This window comes from Nerophis lumbriciformis, linkage group LG04, assembly GCF_033978685.3.
Source record: "Nerophis lumbriciformis linkage group LG04, RoL_Nlum_v2.1, whole genome shotgun sequence".
Classification (NCBI taxonomy): Eukaryota; Metazoa; Chordata; class Actinopteri; order Syngnathiformes; family Syngnathidae; genus Nerophis; species Nerophis lumbriciformis.
The window spans coordinates 6638908-6656113 of NC_084551.2; the positions used below are offsets into that span (position 1 = coordinate 6638908).

Below are 17206 nucleotides of genomic sequence, written 5' to 3' on the forward strand. Positions count from 1 at the left end.
TTATTTGGTCAAAATGTTGCATAGATTATGTTTTACAGATTATCTTCAAGCCGCTTTCTGACAGTCGCTTCCGGATGCGCCGTTATGTGGGTGGTCTTATTTACGTGGCTCACATTCGACAGCGTCTTCTCCCCGTCATCTTTGTTGTAGCGGTGTAGCGTGCAAGGACGGAAGTGGAAGAAGTGTTAAAAGATGGTGCTAACTGTTTTAATGACCTGGGGCACTGGCCAGAAACTGAACCAAGGCCAGCTGCATGAAAGGCAGAAGCAAGAACCACTGCACTACCAGATATATAGTACAAAATGTAAGGTGCTGTAATAGATATAAAAAAACTGACACATTTTGTTGGTTGTTATCTTACCATTAACGAGTACCGTATTTTTCAATTATAAATCGCAGTTTTTTTTCATAGTTTGGCCGTGGGTGCGACATATACTCAGGAGCGACTTATGTGTGAAATTATTAACACATTACCGTAAAATATCAAATAATATTATTTATCTCATTTGCGTAAGAGACGAAGCAAATGGCAGCAATCGTCACGCACACGTCAGCAATCGTCACTCACACGTCAACCAATAAGAATTCGGCGGGGGAGGGTCATGGCAGAAGTGCATTGTGGGTCATGGGATGCTAACTGCTATATGCTACTGTCGTAGCTATTAAAAAATGGATCACATCAACATTGGCGGTAACTTATAAAAATTGAGAAGGACTGAACAAAAATGGCACCGAAAAGGAAATCATATACTGCAGATTTCAAGCTGGACGTAGTGAAATTTGCAGCAGAGGACGGCAATCGAGCAGCAGAAAGAAAGGACATACCAGAGGCGACACCGGGGAGGAAGATTTCATGGGATTTAGCGATCGGGAGTGACAGATTGTTTGGTAAACGTATAGCATGTTCTATGTGTTATAGTTATTTGAATGATTCTTGCCATGATGTGTTGCGTTAACATACCAGGCACATTCTCAGTTGGTTTTTTATGCCTCATATAACGTACACTTATTCAGCCTGTTGTTCACTATTCTTTATTTATTTTAAATTGCCTTTCAAATGTCTAATCTTGGTGTTGGCTTTTATCAAATAACATACCAGTTGGTTATTTATGCCTCATATAACGTACACTTATTCAGCCTGTTGTTCACTATTCTTTATTTATTTTAAATTGCCTTTCAAATGTCTAATCTTGGTGTTGGCTTTTATCAAATAAATTTCCCCCAAAAATGCGACTTATATTCCAGTGCGACGTATATATGTTTTTTTTCCTTCTTTATTGTGCATTTTCGGCCGGTGTGACGTATACTCCGAAGTGACTTATAGTCCGAAAAATACGGTACTGTATTTCAGAATAAAGTCATGATTACAAGGAAAAACTTACAATTACAATAAACTAGGGCTGAAACGACGCGTCGACGTAGTCGACGTCATCGGTTACGTAAATACGTCGAGGACGTTTTTGTTCGTCGACGCGTCGCATATTTACGTCACACTATCGTCATGGCGGAGCGCAAAGCAGACGATGCGAGCGGTGCGAGCGAGGGGAAAAAAGCACGCCAAAAGTCGTCAAAAGTGTGGGAGTATTTCAATAAACGGCCTAAGAAGAAACGCTACTTTTACTACGCTACTTTTATCTACATTCAGCTCGCTACTCGCTACTAATTTTTATCGATCTGTTAATGCACGCTTTGTTTGTTTTGGTCTGTCAGACAGACCTTCATAGTGCCTGCCTTACTGGTGACGTTTCACTTCGTTCCACCAATCAGATGCAGTCACTGGTGACGTTGGACCAATCAAACAGAGCCAGGGGTCACATGACCTGACTGGCTCCGAGCTAACTTCGGGTGTTACCATTTAGTGGTCAATTGTACGGAATATGTACTGTACTGTGCAATCTACTAATAAAAGTTCCAATCAATCAATCAAAAGTGTGAAGGAAAAAAGACCCCTTTTTTATTTCAACCGTAAAGACTGACTGCACAGTTCCTGTCTTCACAATAAAAGTCCCGCTCCATCGCGCCTGCGCTTTCAAAATAAGAGTCTCCGAAAGCCAGCGCAAACAAGCTAGCAAGCTACGGAGTTTGCCGCCAATGTATTTCTTGTAAAGGGTATAAAAACGAATATGGAAGGTGGACAAATAAGATGCCAAATAACAACCACTTTCATGTGGTATTAGACAGAAAGGAGGAACTTTTTTTCTCCTCCATTTGAAAACGTGGACGTTACCAGCACTACTTCCTGATTACAATCAATGCAAGTCATCAGAATCAGGTAATACACCAACTTATATTCTTGTCTTCATGAAAGAAAGGAATCTATATGTTAAACATGCATGTATATTCATTAAAACACCTTTAACATGTAAACAAAAACGGCAAAATAAATAAATATAAATTATATACTGTATATATCAATGTATGTATATATATATATATATATATATATATATGTGTGTGTGTGTGTATATATATACACGTATATATATATATGTGTGTGTGTGTATATATATATACACGTATATATATATATATATATATATATATATATATATATATATATATATATGTGTGTGTGTGTGTGTGTATATATATATACACGTATATATATATATATATATATATATATATATATATATATATATATATATATATATATATATATATATATATATATATATATGATATGTGTGTGTATGTTACTCAGTACTTATTAGTATATTTCCGTTTTGCACTTTTTTGAATTGGATGTTTATCTTTATTTTTGCACATTTTAAAGCAAAATAAGCAATACTTTTACTTTTGAAATGCTTATACTATTGCAGAATATTAAGATTTGCACTGGATGTTTACTTTTATATTTGCACATTAAAAGCAAATAAGCTACTTTTAATTTTGTTAAATGTTTACATTGTTACATAATATTTTGTCATGTTGTTGTCAATGTTGACTGAGTGGCCATACTTTTTTTTTTGTAAATAAAAGCCATGCCTTTTGAAAAAACTGGCCTACATTTATTTTTTCATCTTCATTTTAAATAAAAAAAATAATCGGTAAAAGGAAAAATAATCTATAGATTAATCGAAAAAATAATCTATAGATTAACCGATTAATCGAAAAAATAATCTATAGATTAATCGATAGAAAAATAATCGTTAGCTGCAGCCTTACAATAAACACATTTGAAAATATTGGTAGTGATTATACATACAGCATATATTTGTTGTCAAAAGTACTGTATATATTGATTTCCAATGCCATAATATTATAAATTGTTGATATTTTTTATTAGAAAAACATTGTAATGTTACTAGAATATTTGCATTAAGAGGAATGCTGTTGGAAAGAGCAGTTTGCTAGGTTTGATATGTTTCTTAACTTTTTTGCCGCATCATCGCCACTTCATCATCAGTTTGAAAATAATATATTTTTTATTCATTTTATTGTATTCATTGCTGAAACCTATTTTTCTCACAATATTACAATGTATTCTTTACAATTATGATTTAAAAAATATATGTTTTGTGTCTTTTCAGTGTCACTCCTATATCCATTTCATGCACACACAACAAATATATAATTATAGGGCTGCAGTTAATTATTTTAATAATCAACTTATTAATTTGTTCAATTAATCAAGTAAACTTTATAGCCTCAATGCATATTTTAGGGAAATAGTTGAAATGAACAATTTCTTCTACTTGCCATGCTCTTCATTCTTTTTTTCGTAATAAATGTGCATCATCAACATTAAAATGTCCCTTTAACATATGTCTATTATTAGTAAATAAAAATAAAACCTCTCCGTTGTTCGCCGTCACACAGACCACGACCGGTCCCAACACACCACTTAGCTCATGTGCGTTCTATTGCAGCAGCCATGCAGAAACTATGTCTGCATATGTAAAGTTCCAGGCACTCCATGCGGTCTAGATTTCATCCATTTTTATGAGCTACACTCATTAAACAATAAATCACGACGTCAGAATATAAATCATAGCTGTAGTCTAATCGAATTAATATATTTAATTGATTAATTGTAGCAGCCCTATATAATTGTTCACTTTTTTCCCACAAAATAAAAAACAATAGAAATGGGCAAGAGTTAAGTTAAGTTAAAGTGCCAATGATTGTCACACACACACTAGGTGTGGCAAAATTATTCTCTGCATTTGACCCATCACCCTTGATCACCCCCTGGGAGGTGCAGGGAGCAGTGGGCAGCAGCGGTGGCCGCGCCCGGCAATCATTTTGGTGATTTAACCCCCAATTCCAACCCTTGATGCTAAGTGCCAAGCAGGGAGTTAATGAGTCCCATTTTTGTAGTCTTTGGTATGACCCGGCCGAGGTTTGAACTCACAACCTACCGATCTCACACTAACCACTAGATCAGGGGTGTCCAAACTTTTTGACTGGGGAGCCGTATTGGGCTAAAAAAAATTGGCCGGGGGCATGAAAGCCTACTGCATGCAAAGTAACATATATATATATATATATATATATATATATATATATATATATATATATATGTATGTGTGGGAAAAAAAATCACAAGACTATTTCATCTCTACAGGCCTGTTTCATGAGGGGGGGTACCCTCAATCATCAGGAGATTTTAATGGGAGCATTCGCATACCATGGTTTATATAGGGCACAGAATGGGTGGGTACAGGCTGGCCTAGGGGCGTGGTGATTGGCTCATGTGTTACCTAGGAGGTGTTTCCGTCTATGGCGGCATGCTGTGACAATTTCGCTGCGCTTGTTGAGGGATGACAGGTCTGGACGGTAAATAATAAACAGTTTCTCTTTCAAGCATAGGTTGCATCTTTTATTACCACTATTGTAAGGTGTGCTGGATGCAAGAATTTGCCATGTTATTGAATATTCAACATTATTGTCTTTGAGGTCCCAAATGTGTTTGCTGAGTTCTGTGGTATTTCGCAAGTTTTTGTTCCTGAAAGAAGCCTTGTGATTGTTCCATCTGGTTTTGAATTCTCCCTCGGTTAATCCTACATATGTGTCGGATGTGTTAATGTCCTTGCGTATTACCTTAGATTGGTAGACAACTGATGTTTGTAAGCACCCCCCGTTGAGGGGGCAATCAGGTTTCTTTCGACAGTTACAGTCTTTGTTGGTTTTGGAGTCGCTCTGTCTGGGGGCCGACGGCTCATTTGCAATTGTTTTGTTGTGGTTTGAGATGATTTGTCGTATATTGTTCATGCAGCTGTAGCTCAATTTAATGTTGTTCTTGTTGAATACTTTTCTTAGGGTGTTGTCTTTGGGAAAGTGTTTGTCAATCAGATTGAGGAATTTGTGTCCAATGTTAGTTGAGACGTTTTTGCTGTATGGGGGGTTGTACCAGATGATGTCGTTTCGTTTTCTGTTCTTTTTTGGCTGGTTTTCTGGCGTGGGTTCATAGGTGAGGGTGAAATTGTATCCGCTTTCATCAAGGGCTTTTTGGTACGGGGGGGTTGCTTGGTCAAATTCAGCTTTGCTAGATGACAGCATCGATAGCCTTTTATTGATTCCGGTAGGTATTTGGCCTATATATATATATATATATATATATATATATATATATGTGTGTGTGTTTGTTTCCATATTATAATAATATAATGGATATATAATTAATAATTATTATAATTGAATGCTAAGAGAATGTGAAAGTCCAACTCCTACCTTGTTTACTTCCGTGACTATTTAAAGCTTTGTAATCATTTAGAAATATCAAACAGCTACAAGTCAAACATGGATAAGTGTGTAAAGAGTTTTTTGCATTTTTCCCATCATGCCTTGCAATGGATTTAAATGGGTGTAATTTTTTATGGGGTCGGGATGTTTTAAAAAAAAAAAAATATCCACAAAGTGTGCAGGTTGTGTTATGTGTGACTATGTGTGTTGACTTTTTGTGCAGGTTGATTTTTTTTTCTGCACCATGACTAAGAAAGGTTGTTTGGATTGTGTCTTATATGTAAATGCTGTGTTCTTGATGCCCAACAATTCTATATCATAGTCACTGACCTCAGTTACTGACATTGACCATAAGATTTTGACAATTTGCCACCTGTCAGACTCTGGATATTACAATTAAACATGAACAACCAGGTTGCTTATTGAAACTGAACTTGTGCCGTCGTCTCGCAGGCCAAACTAAAGAGGACGGCGAGCTTGCCCAGGGGTTTGGACACCCCTGGGCAAGAGTAATAAGAGCCTTTCTCAAAAAAAGCAATATATTATTTTAACGGTAATATTGCAGTAGTCTCTAAGTTACAATTGCATATCATTAAATATCACAAAAGACACGCTGACAAATAAAATGATATAAGTGTCTTGTACCTCTTTGAGTGCGACCACACCCACCAGCTTGCCAATGCTGGTGACGTAGGCGTGACTGAGACCCAGCAGAGAGAAGAGTGTGTGGGTCTGAGTAACAACAGAAGAGAGAGCACAATCCAGTCAGTGTTAAATGTGTTGGAACGTGACAGCATTCTTCTTGCATGGCTGCTCTTAAGCTCGTAAACACTTTTCTCTACAATGCATTGCATTAGCAAGTCACAAAGCACTTGATACATTAACATATAGGCACTGCCATCAATCACCTCCCAGGTGTAAAAAAAATTGCACAATTACAATATACACAAATGTTAATACATACAAATATTAATACATTTAGACAATTAAAAACATTTTGAATACAACTAAATACATAAAAAATATGAAAATAATAAATAACATTGTAAAATCATTTTTGAATGATAATATTAGATACTATTATACATCAAGGGTTGGAATTGGGGGTTAAATCACCAAAATGATTCCCGAGCACGGCCACCGCTGCTGCTCACTGCTCCCCTCATCTCCCAGGGGGTGGAACAAGGGGATGGCTCAAATGCAGAGAGTACTTTCACCACACCTAGTGGGTGTGTGACTATCAGTGGTACTTTAACTTTAACATCAGCTAATTTAAAAATAATATTCTGGCATTAAAATATTTATAATTCCCCAACGCCCAGATGATTCGTTACACTGTACAGTCAGTACTTGGAAAAATGTTCAATTCAATTGAAGTCAATATAATCTATTTTAAAGTTAAAAATATATATTCTATTTACAAATGAAACCATGAAAAAAATGGAAACTGTTAATAATACTGTTAAAACACTTTCAAATCATCAAATTAATTGGGAAAAGCAACAATTAATTAGATAATAAAAAATATATTTTCCCATTTATAAACTAACACTTTTCCAGAGTGGAGTTTTTTATTGACATAATCAGGTTTACTCTCACAAGTTTTGGACATAAGATGCTTTTTCAAGTCACATATTGAATAATCGAACTTAATGTAAGTAATTAGAAAATCAATCAGAAAAAAAGACTAGTGGAGCCTTGAGGGTAGCCTAGCTCAGTGGTCCCCAACCTTTTTTGCGCCACGGACCGGTTTAATGTAGACATTATTTCCAGGGACCGGCTTTCCACTTGTGTCAGATAAAATACAGCAAAAATAAGTGCATGAAAAATACAACTCACAAAAAACGCTGAATTACTGGGAGTCCTGGGCTTGTTTCTTTGCAATGAGATGCAGATGGAAATCCGCCTTTGACTACAATCTGTCACATTTATATTGTATATGTTCATTAATGTGCATTGTATCATGTCACAAAGTTATTACAAATATAACAAATGGCAACTACCTATGAGGAGTTTTATTGTACATCTATAAACAAGCTTATTGGTGTGTCTAGTTAGACCATACTTGCCAACCTTGAGACCTCCGAATTCGGGAGATGGGGAGGGGGGAGTGTATATTGTAGCGTCCCGGAAGAGTTAGTGCTGCAAGGGGTTCTGGGTATTTGTTCTGTTGTGTTTATGTTGTGTTACGGTGCGGATGTTCTCCCGAAATGTGTTTGTCATTCTTGTTTGGTGTGGGTTCACAGTGTGGCACATATTTGTAACAGTGTTAAAGTTGTTTGTACGGCCACCCTCAGTGTGACCTGTATGGCTGTTGATCAAGTATGCCTTGCATTCACTTATGTGTGTGTAGAAGCAGCATATATTATGTGGCTGGGCCGGCACACTGTTTGTATGGAGGAAAAGCAGACGTGACGACAGGTTGTAGAGGACGCTAAAGGCAGTGCCTTTAAGGCACGCCTCCGATATTGTTGTCCGGGTGGAAATCGGGAGAATGGTTGCCCTGGGAGATTTTCGGGAGGGGCACTGAAATTTGGGAGTCTCCCGGGAAAATCGGGAGGGTTGGCAAGCATGAGTTAGACAGGCGAAAGTTAAGTCGGAGAAAATGTAGTCATTTATAAATTATTTTATATTTCTCTGCGGCCCAGTAGCCATACTTGCCAACCTTGAGACCTCCGATTTCGGGAGGTGGGGGTTGGGGGCGTGGTCGGGGGTGGGGCGGGGCGTGGTTAAGAGGGGAGGAGTATATTGACAGCTAGAATTCACCAAGTCAAGTATTTCATACACATTATATATATATATATATATATATACATACATATATAGAGATATCTACATCCTGAAAATATGCAAACAAAATTGTTTGGATAATTGATACTTCAAACTTGCATAAATAAATCTTAAGGAATATAACATAACTTGGCTTCTGAGAGTTTCAAAATGTAATGAATAAAATGCTAAAGTTCTTGATAAACAAGCAATTATTTTAATAATTAAATATTGTCATTTTAAATGAATTATTATGATAATTTAGAATCAATTCTTTCAAATATGTTTATTTTAATGTATAATTCTACGGCTGGATGTGGTAAGGAGTCAGGAAAAAATACAAAGAAAAATACAATTAATTTTGATGTTTTTAGCAAAATATAGTAAAAATGTATTTATTTGAATTTTTTTTAAATTAATAAATATATTTATTTTTAGGTAAGATAAACATAATAATACAATTTATCTCTAGTCTGGATGATTTAGTTCTTGTCACCCTGTTGTCCTCCCGTCATGAAAAAAGGCTGTCCTCACTCAGGTCCGCATGAAGCTGGAGGGGGCGTGGCTTCCAGCTCCGGCTGAAAATCGGGAGATTTTCGGGAGAATATTTGTCCCGTGAGGTTTTCGGGAGAGGCGCTGAATTTCGGGAGTCTCCCGGAAAATTCGGGAGGGTTGGCAAGTATGCCAGTAGCACATGCGTCACGGACCGGTTGCGGTTCCCAGACCGGTGGTTAGGGACCACTGGCCTAGCTTACCCGATGGAGCATGGAATGTTCCAGAATGTTCATGTGTTTTGCTCAATGACTTTGATGATAAATGTTGTTGTGATATTTTTTTTTTACAAACTCATGATTTTGGTCTAAAACTAACAGTTACCTGAAACTTTTAGATATGTCAATAAGCTAGCCTCGTTAGCTTTGTTGGCTAGCAAGCTGGCAGATAAAAACTCAGAAATGTGCGCATATTCAAGCTTATCAGAATTTACAAAACTTAATTTGGTACAAAAATAACATAAATATATAGCAATTATTTTACTAGAATAGCTTTGTTTTCATTAGTCTTTACACTCCAGCCTTCTTGACATTGGTAGGGCACATACAGGTGTTAGCAATTAAGCAATAAATAAAAACATAAACTGCATTGGCGTTATGGTTGTATTCTAGTAAAGGCACATAATATGGTCATAATAGCATTTAAAAATATATATTATTTTACCATGAAATGTTCCTTATCGTCGCTCACCTTGTGCAAAGATGTTCTTTCCACCAGCTGAAAAGGGGAGGGGTCAATGCGTATCTGCTCCATGTCCATTGGCTTATCCATCTCGCCCTCTTCCCATGCTTTGATCTGCAGCAGCCAATCACAAGACAGCCAACGGTCACACTTCCAGTACAACATCTTCTCATTGGCTGATAATGTTGACCGGCATTACCTCCTCTGGGGACATAGTGTCAGTTAATGTAGGGGGCGCTGTGTCCTGCACGGACAAAACAAAAACAAATGTGAAGCTTTCTTGATTTATTGGCGATGTTGGTCAATGTTTTTGTTCAAACAAATCTGTTTCAAAAGATCACCAAAGCAAAACCTCTATTTTTAAAATCTATGGTGACTCAATATGTTTTTATATTCAAATACTACCCCTTGTCTGAGAAACCTTAATATTGAACATGTTCATTTCTGTGATGAAAAATGTTCCAACAAATATATGAGGGCAGTTTTAGTGAAATAATATTTTCCGGGCACAGTTCATAGACAATATATCCTGAAGGAGTTTACAAAAATTGAGCGAAGGAAATTAAGGACAAGATATATTACATACCCAATTCTTTCCAAAATTAAAGAAATACAATTTAAAATTATTAATGGAATATACCCTTCAAAGGATTTTTTGAAACAAAAATTTAACATGGAGGTTGATGGCTGTTATACAGGTAAAAGCCAGTAAATTAGAATATTTTGAAAAACTTGATTTATTTCAGTAATTGCATTCAAAAGGTGTAACTTGTACATTATATTTATTCATTGCACACAGACTGATGCATTCAAATGTTTATTTCATTTAATTTTGATGATTTGAAGTGGCAACAAATGAAAATCCAAAATTCCGTGTGTCACAAAATTAGAATATTACTTAAGGCTAATACAAAAAAGGGATTTTTAGAAATGTTGGCCAACTGAAAAGTATGAAAATGAAAAATATGAGCATGTACAATACTCAATACTTGGTTGGAGCTCCTTTTGCCTCAATTACTGCGTTAATGCGGCGTGGCATGGAGTCGATGAGTTTCTGGCACTGCTCAGGTGTTATGAGAGCCCAGGTTGCTCTGATAGTGGCCTTCAACTCTTCTGCGTTTTTGGGTCTGGCATTCTGCATCTTCCTTTTCACAATACCCCACAGATTTTCTATGGGGCTAAGGTCAGGGGAGTTGGCGGGCCAATTTAGAACAGAAATACCATGGTCCGTAAACCAGGCACGGGTAGATTTTGCGCTGTGTGCAGGCGCCAAGTCCTGTTGGAACTTGAAATCTCCATCTCCATAGAGCAGGTCAGCAGCAGGAAGCATGAAGTGCTCTAAAACTTGCTGGTAGACGGCTGCGTTGACCCTGGATCTCAGGAAACAGAGTGGACCGACACCAGCAGATGACATGGCACCCCAAACCATCACTGATGGTGGAAACTTTACACTAGACTTCAGGCAACGTGGATCCTGTGCCTCTCCTGTCTTCCTCCAGACTCTGGGACCTCGATTTCCAAAGGAAATGCAAAATTTGCATGGTTGGGTGATGGTTTGGGGTGCCATGTCATCTGCTGGTGTCGGTCCACTCTGTTTCCTGAGATCCAGGGTCAACGCAGCCGTCTACCAGCAAGTTTTAGAGCACTTCATGCTTCCTGCTGCTGACCTGCTCTATGGAGATGGAGATTTCAAGTTCCAACAGGACTTGGCGCCTGCACACAGCGCAAAATCTACCCGTGCCTGGTTCACAGACCATGGTATTTCTGTTCTAAATTGGCCCGCCAACTCCCCTGACCTTAGCCCCATAGAAAATCTGTGGGGTATTGTGAAAAGGAAGATGCAGAATGCCAGACCCAAAAAAGCAGAAGAGTTGAAGGCCACTATCAGAGCAACCTGGGCTCTCATAACACCTGAGCAGTGCCAGAAACTCATCGACTCCATGCCACGCCGCATTAACGCAGTAATTGAGGCAAAAGGAGCTCCAACCAAGTATTGAGTATTGTACATGCTCATATTTTTCATTTTCATACTTTTCAGTTGGCCAACATTTCTAAAAATCCCTTTTTTGTATTAGCCTTAAGTAATATTCTAATTTTGTGACACACGGAATTTTGGATTTTCATTTGTTGCCACTTCAAATCATCAAAATTAAATGAAATAAACATTTGAATGCATCAGTCTGTGTGCAATGAATAAATATAATGTACAAGTTACACCTTTTGAATGCAATTACTGAAATAAATCAAGTTTTTCAAAATATTCTAATTTACTGGCTTTTACCTGTATATGTGGAGCTGTAGAGCAGTGGTTCTCAACCTTTTTTCAGTCATGTACCCACTGTGAACATTTTTTTTAATTCAAGTACCCCCTAATCAGAGCAAAGCATTTTTGGTTGAAAAAAAAAAAGAGATAAAAAAGTAAAATACAGCACTATGTCATCAGTTCTGATTTATTAAATTGTATAACAGTGCAAAATATTGCTCATTTGTTGTGGTCTTTCTTGAACTATTTGGAAAAAAAGATATCAAAATAACTCCAAAAATAGTTGAAAAATAAACAAGTGATTCAATTATAAATAGAGATTTCTACACATAGAAATAATCATCAACTTAAAGTGCCCTCTTTGGGGATTGTAATAGAGATCCATCTGGATTAATGAACTTAATTCTAAACATTTCTTCACAAAAAAAGAAATCTTTAACATCAATATTTATGGAACATGTCCACAAAAAATCTATCTGTCAACACTGAATATTCTATTGTTGCATTTCTTTCACAGTTCTTTTTGACAGACATTTAAAAAAAATCTCACGTACCCCTTGGCATACCTTCAAGTACCCCCAGGGGTACGCGTACCCCCATTTGAGAACCACTGCTGTCGAGGATGTCAATCATCTGTTTGTGGAATGTGAGAGTGTACATGTGTTTTGGGAGGAGATCAGAGATTGGCTGAGAAACAAGGGTGTGGAGATGTCCCCATTCACTATAGAAGATATCACATTTGGTATTTTTATAAACGACTGTAACATAGAAATGTTTGACAACATTATTATGCTCCAGGCAAAAAAAAATCTACATAAATGTCGATTTATGAAAGTAAGGCCTACATTTTCTAATCGGCTTAATGGTTTACAATTATCAATCAAATCTTGGAGAATGATTAAGAGTACAAAAGCCCTTCAAATTATATCTTTGTTAAAAACATTTAAAGTGATTTAGGTAGCCCTTTTTGTAATTTTTTTTATTTTTAAATATTTTTTAAATATATTTATTATTATCATTATTTATTCATATTTAATGCTATATCTGTATTTTTTTTCTTTCCTTGTTGTTGAAAGTGCCTTGACTGTTGAGTGAATTATAAATGTATGTTTGTTGTTCAATAAAAAAATTACAAAAATATTGGCGATGTTGGACATGTCTTCCTGTCCCTCTGGTCACCTGTGTGTCAGTCTGTCCTGTCGATGATGAAGAGGAGAAGAGTCTTTGAAGAGCATTCCTGACAGAAGGTTTGCGCTTGTCTGGGGACATGAAGACACAATGGTTGAAGAAAATTTTAAAGGACAGGTCTTCTTTATGTGTTTACCTGAGCTTGTGTGATTACTGGAGGTCTCCTGAAGTTTAGGAGTTGGGATAGGACCGTTACATTCATCCTGGACCGGTCCACTCTGTCCATAAAGCATAGTATGAAAATGTGCTGCATGATAAACAACTGCAGCCATCTTTATTGCCCTTGCCGTACCTTATCCTCTCCCTCTTCTCCGCCCTCCTCGTCTACAAAGGTGAACGACTCCCAGCTCATTTTGGAGTCTTGGCCCGGTGAACTTTGACCTGTCTCAAAGACCCGTCTGGCTGCCGACAGATACCAGTCCATGACGGCTTGCAGCTCCGTCCTCTCGATGGAACCCAGGAGAATCATGGATTCTTTCATTCATAAGAGCATTAAAAGAACATTTAGTCACTTTTCATACCACATTAAAACTAAGGGTGTCAAAACAAAGATTCCTATTTGTAACGATTCTTAATCGATTAAAAAAAAATCTAAATTAGTTTATTTATTTATTATTTTAAATCTGTCCTATCCACTCACTCAGGCAAATTATATTGTTGATGGAGATGCCCACATTTGCTGTAGCGATTTACTTTAGAAAAGAGAAGTGTTTTACTTCTCTTGTTGCCTTATTTCAGTTCAGTTCAGTTACAGTTTATTTCGAACATGCATACGATACAATTTAATGCATCAAACAATTCAAGTTATTTCATTACAGCACGTCCGCAAAGGAGTAGGAAGAAGCAGAGCTTATTTAATCCTACCCCTTTTCATACCTTAGGAATTTTATACCATTTCCTTGTTCTCTGTAACAGAACAGTGAACAAATAAATAATAAATAAATAATATACCATAGTAGGCATACAAATATTAAATACATAAATAATCTTTGTCTCAATTTAAAAATAAAAGGGAAAAAAGGGTTCATTTGTGGGTGTATTTGACTTTGTTTGGGTATAATTTTATTAAACAAAACCAGTTTTCTTTTAAATAATATAAACATTTATCAGTGTATTTTATGGAAGAATGTCATTAATCATAGAATTGGCAAACTTAAAAGTTTTTTATAACAAAATAAATTAATGAAAAAACTATTATATACATAGACACACATTTGATTTGAATTAATCAAAATGTTAATGTATTTAAATTAATTTTAATGTTGAAATGAAATATATATATATTAATAATGTTTATTAAATTGTGAAATATATTATTCTATTGAAACAATTAATTGTTTATTTATTACAAGTTTAATTCATAGATTTATTTTATTAGGCCATTGTTTTATGATGCGTTGAAAAGCATAGGTAAATATTTTGGATACTGCTTTTTTTCTTGGTGTTCAAAAATTTTCGCTCAGTCGGTGTCAAGAAAGTGTTTCTGTTTTATTATTTGTACACAGCGCAATCATTTAGTGTGAATATGTGCAGAGGCGGTAATAGCGGTCTTACAATTATTATTATTACTCTTTCTTTATCTTTCATTGTTTTTTATTACATTTTTCTTTTGTTACTGTATGTAAAATCTGCACCACATCCACAGCCTTCCCCCTCTGGGTTAAAATAAAGTCTATCCCAGTGGTTCTCAAACTTTTTTTTTTTACCAAGTACCAACTTAGAAAACACTTGGCTCTCCAATACCGCCACAATGACCAACATTTTAAAAAAGTAGCGTGGTAGGCCTAAGTATTCATTAAAAACAAGGCAGAGGTTTTATTTAACACATACATCTAATATTTTGGCAACTGTAACATTAAACACAGTTTGAACAGCAACACTGTGTTTTAATACAGGAAAAATAAAACACTGTATTCAAGTGGTTCTTTGGTGTACCACTAGATAGAACCCACGCACCACGGTTTGAGAATCACTGGTTTATCCTATTCTAGTTTATGCTAAACCAAAATGAAATCTAGCTCTTGTGAAAGAGGTCTTGATGTCAATCAGAATGCCGAGTTAAATCAAGAGTACAACAAAATAAACATTCAAACTCATAAAGCAAAATACAATTGGTAAATGTGCAATAATGCATAACATCTTCTATGTATTAAATTAATGGTAAATTATATTTTTTAATAAGTTGATATGAACTTTTTGTAATGATGTATTCCAAGACCATTATATATTAATCTATATATTTTATGACTTATTTTAGTATTTGTATGGTAATTATTTAATGGTTATTTTAATTGTTTAACGGCCTTTTTTTTTATGTTGCAGCATTTAAATATCCCATAGAATAATTAAATAGGTAATGAAATGTATAAATCCATAATTAAATCAATAAATTGAACATATTAGGTTATAGAATTCATAATGTTTTCAGTATTTAATGTCATTTGTATATACTTATATTATTTAATAGTGGCTTTAATAGTTTAAGGAACATTCTTTTCATGATGCCGCATTGAATGACGTCATAGAATGTTTAAAAAGGTCATAAATGTATAAACCCAACATAAAATCTATAAATTGGCCATTATGAAAGAAATTATTTTCAATAGAAATATTCAAGTTACTATTTCACAATTGAATGACTTAATGGAAAATTTCCCAATGCCTCCAACCTTTGGAGTCAACCAGGGGGATGGTCTTCAGCGTGGTTGTCTCCAGCAGGTGATTCAGTTCACGATAGGTGGAGTGAGACGACAAGAACTTGACCTTGCGCACCATGATGTCCTCCACAAAGATGTTGTATTTGCTGATGAAGCAACAATGCAGAAATTATTGACCACGACTGTTGGAATAATTGTTTGTAAGTTATCACAAAAGAAACGTTGTATTATGAATGCTGTCTTTCGAGGCCTAACAAGAGGAAGAAGGCTCGTGAAACGCCACTGTGATTTCAACACGGACAGATGGCAGGATCTGCTCAACTTCCAGAGGAACTCTCTTTGAAGTGTTAAACGAACTCTCTCTGAAGTATTTCACAAACTCTCTTCCAACTATTTGGTAACCGAGGTCAACGCTATTTACGACCCGCTGCCCTCTTGAAGTCACTGTGGTCAGGAGACGGGAGGGGTTATCCATTGTCCTCCAACACCTGCCCCAGCTGGATCCAGAAAGAGCCCAAGCCCGAGAAATCCTCTTCTTGGGTCTTCAAAGCGACCGAAAACAATGACTGTTTTACATACTTCCCATTCCTGCTGTGACATGTGTTGGTGCGTGAACATTGAACACCTGAATAAATGAGGAGACGAAAACCTTCTTCGTCAGAGCGTGGTGCAGGACTGTACAGAGAGTGCAGTGGCCATGTCTCTCCTTAATATTGAGTCCAAATTGAATTCTGTCTCTGTTTGATTCCTTGCCTTTTGTCTTGTTTAATAGATGTCCTCAGTGTTTGAACGTGACAATGACGATATTTCCAGACTCATTAGGTGACGATGTTCTTTACCTGATGTGCCCTAGGGCCAGCTCAGGCAGGTAGGGCAGCTTCTTCACCTGGATGATGGAGTCATAGAGCGAAGGCTGCAGACCCTGAGCCACCATGTTGGCCAGAATGACCGCCACCATCATGGGGAGAATGTGGGAGATCTGACCCGTCAGCTCAAAGCAGATCACTGCGGTGGAAACTGTATGAGTAACGGCACCCGTCATGGCCGCCGCACCTGGGAGGGAGCAGAGGATATTATATAGCATGGCACACCATCCATCCATGGACAGGAGCAGAGGTTAAACTGCACAAAGAACAATGTTTTGTCATTTTCACTTACATGGGACCTATGACAATTTTTATCTACAAAACCCAAAACCAGTGAAATAGGCACGTTGTGTAAATCGTAAATAAAAGCAGAATACAATAATTTGCAAATCTTTTTCAACCTATATTCAATTGAATAGACTACAAAGACAAGATATTTAATGTTTGAACTGAGAAACATTTTTTTTTTTTTTTTTGCAAATAATCATTAACTTAGAATTTAATGGCAGCAACACATTGCAAAAAAGTTGGCACAGGGGAAT

General features: G+C 36.4%; 1 protein-coding gene across 1 annotated transcript in view; it reads right to left on the minus strand.

The window, feature by feature from the left end:
* Positions 1-17206, minus strand: part of clcn1b (chloride channel, voltage-sensitive 1b) — a 110385-nt gene that overhangs the window by 3438 nt on the left and 89741 nt on the right. The window contains exons 15-22 of the mRNA XM_072912953.1: positions 16638-16851; positions 15811-15944; positions 13434-13615; positions 13278-13359; positions 13133-13212; positions 9890-9934; positions 9673-9804; positions 6334-6420 (exon numbers count right to left, since the gene is read on the minus strand). Coding sequence (XP_072769054.1) covers positions 6334-6420; positions 9673-9804; positions 9890-9934; positions 13133-13212; positions 13278-13359; positions 13434-13615; positions 15811-15944; positions 16638-16851 — 956 coding nt within the window. The remainder of the gene's footprint in view (positions 1-6333; positions 6421-9672; positions 9805-9889; positions 9935-13132; positions 13213-13277; positions 13360-13433; positions 13616-15810; positions 15945-16637; positions 16852-17206) is intronic.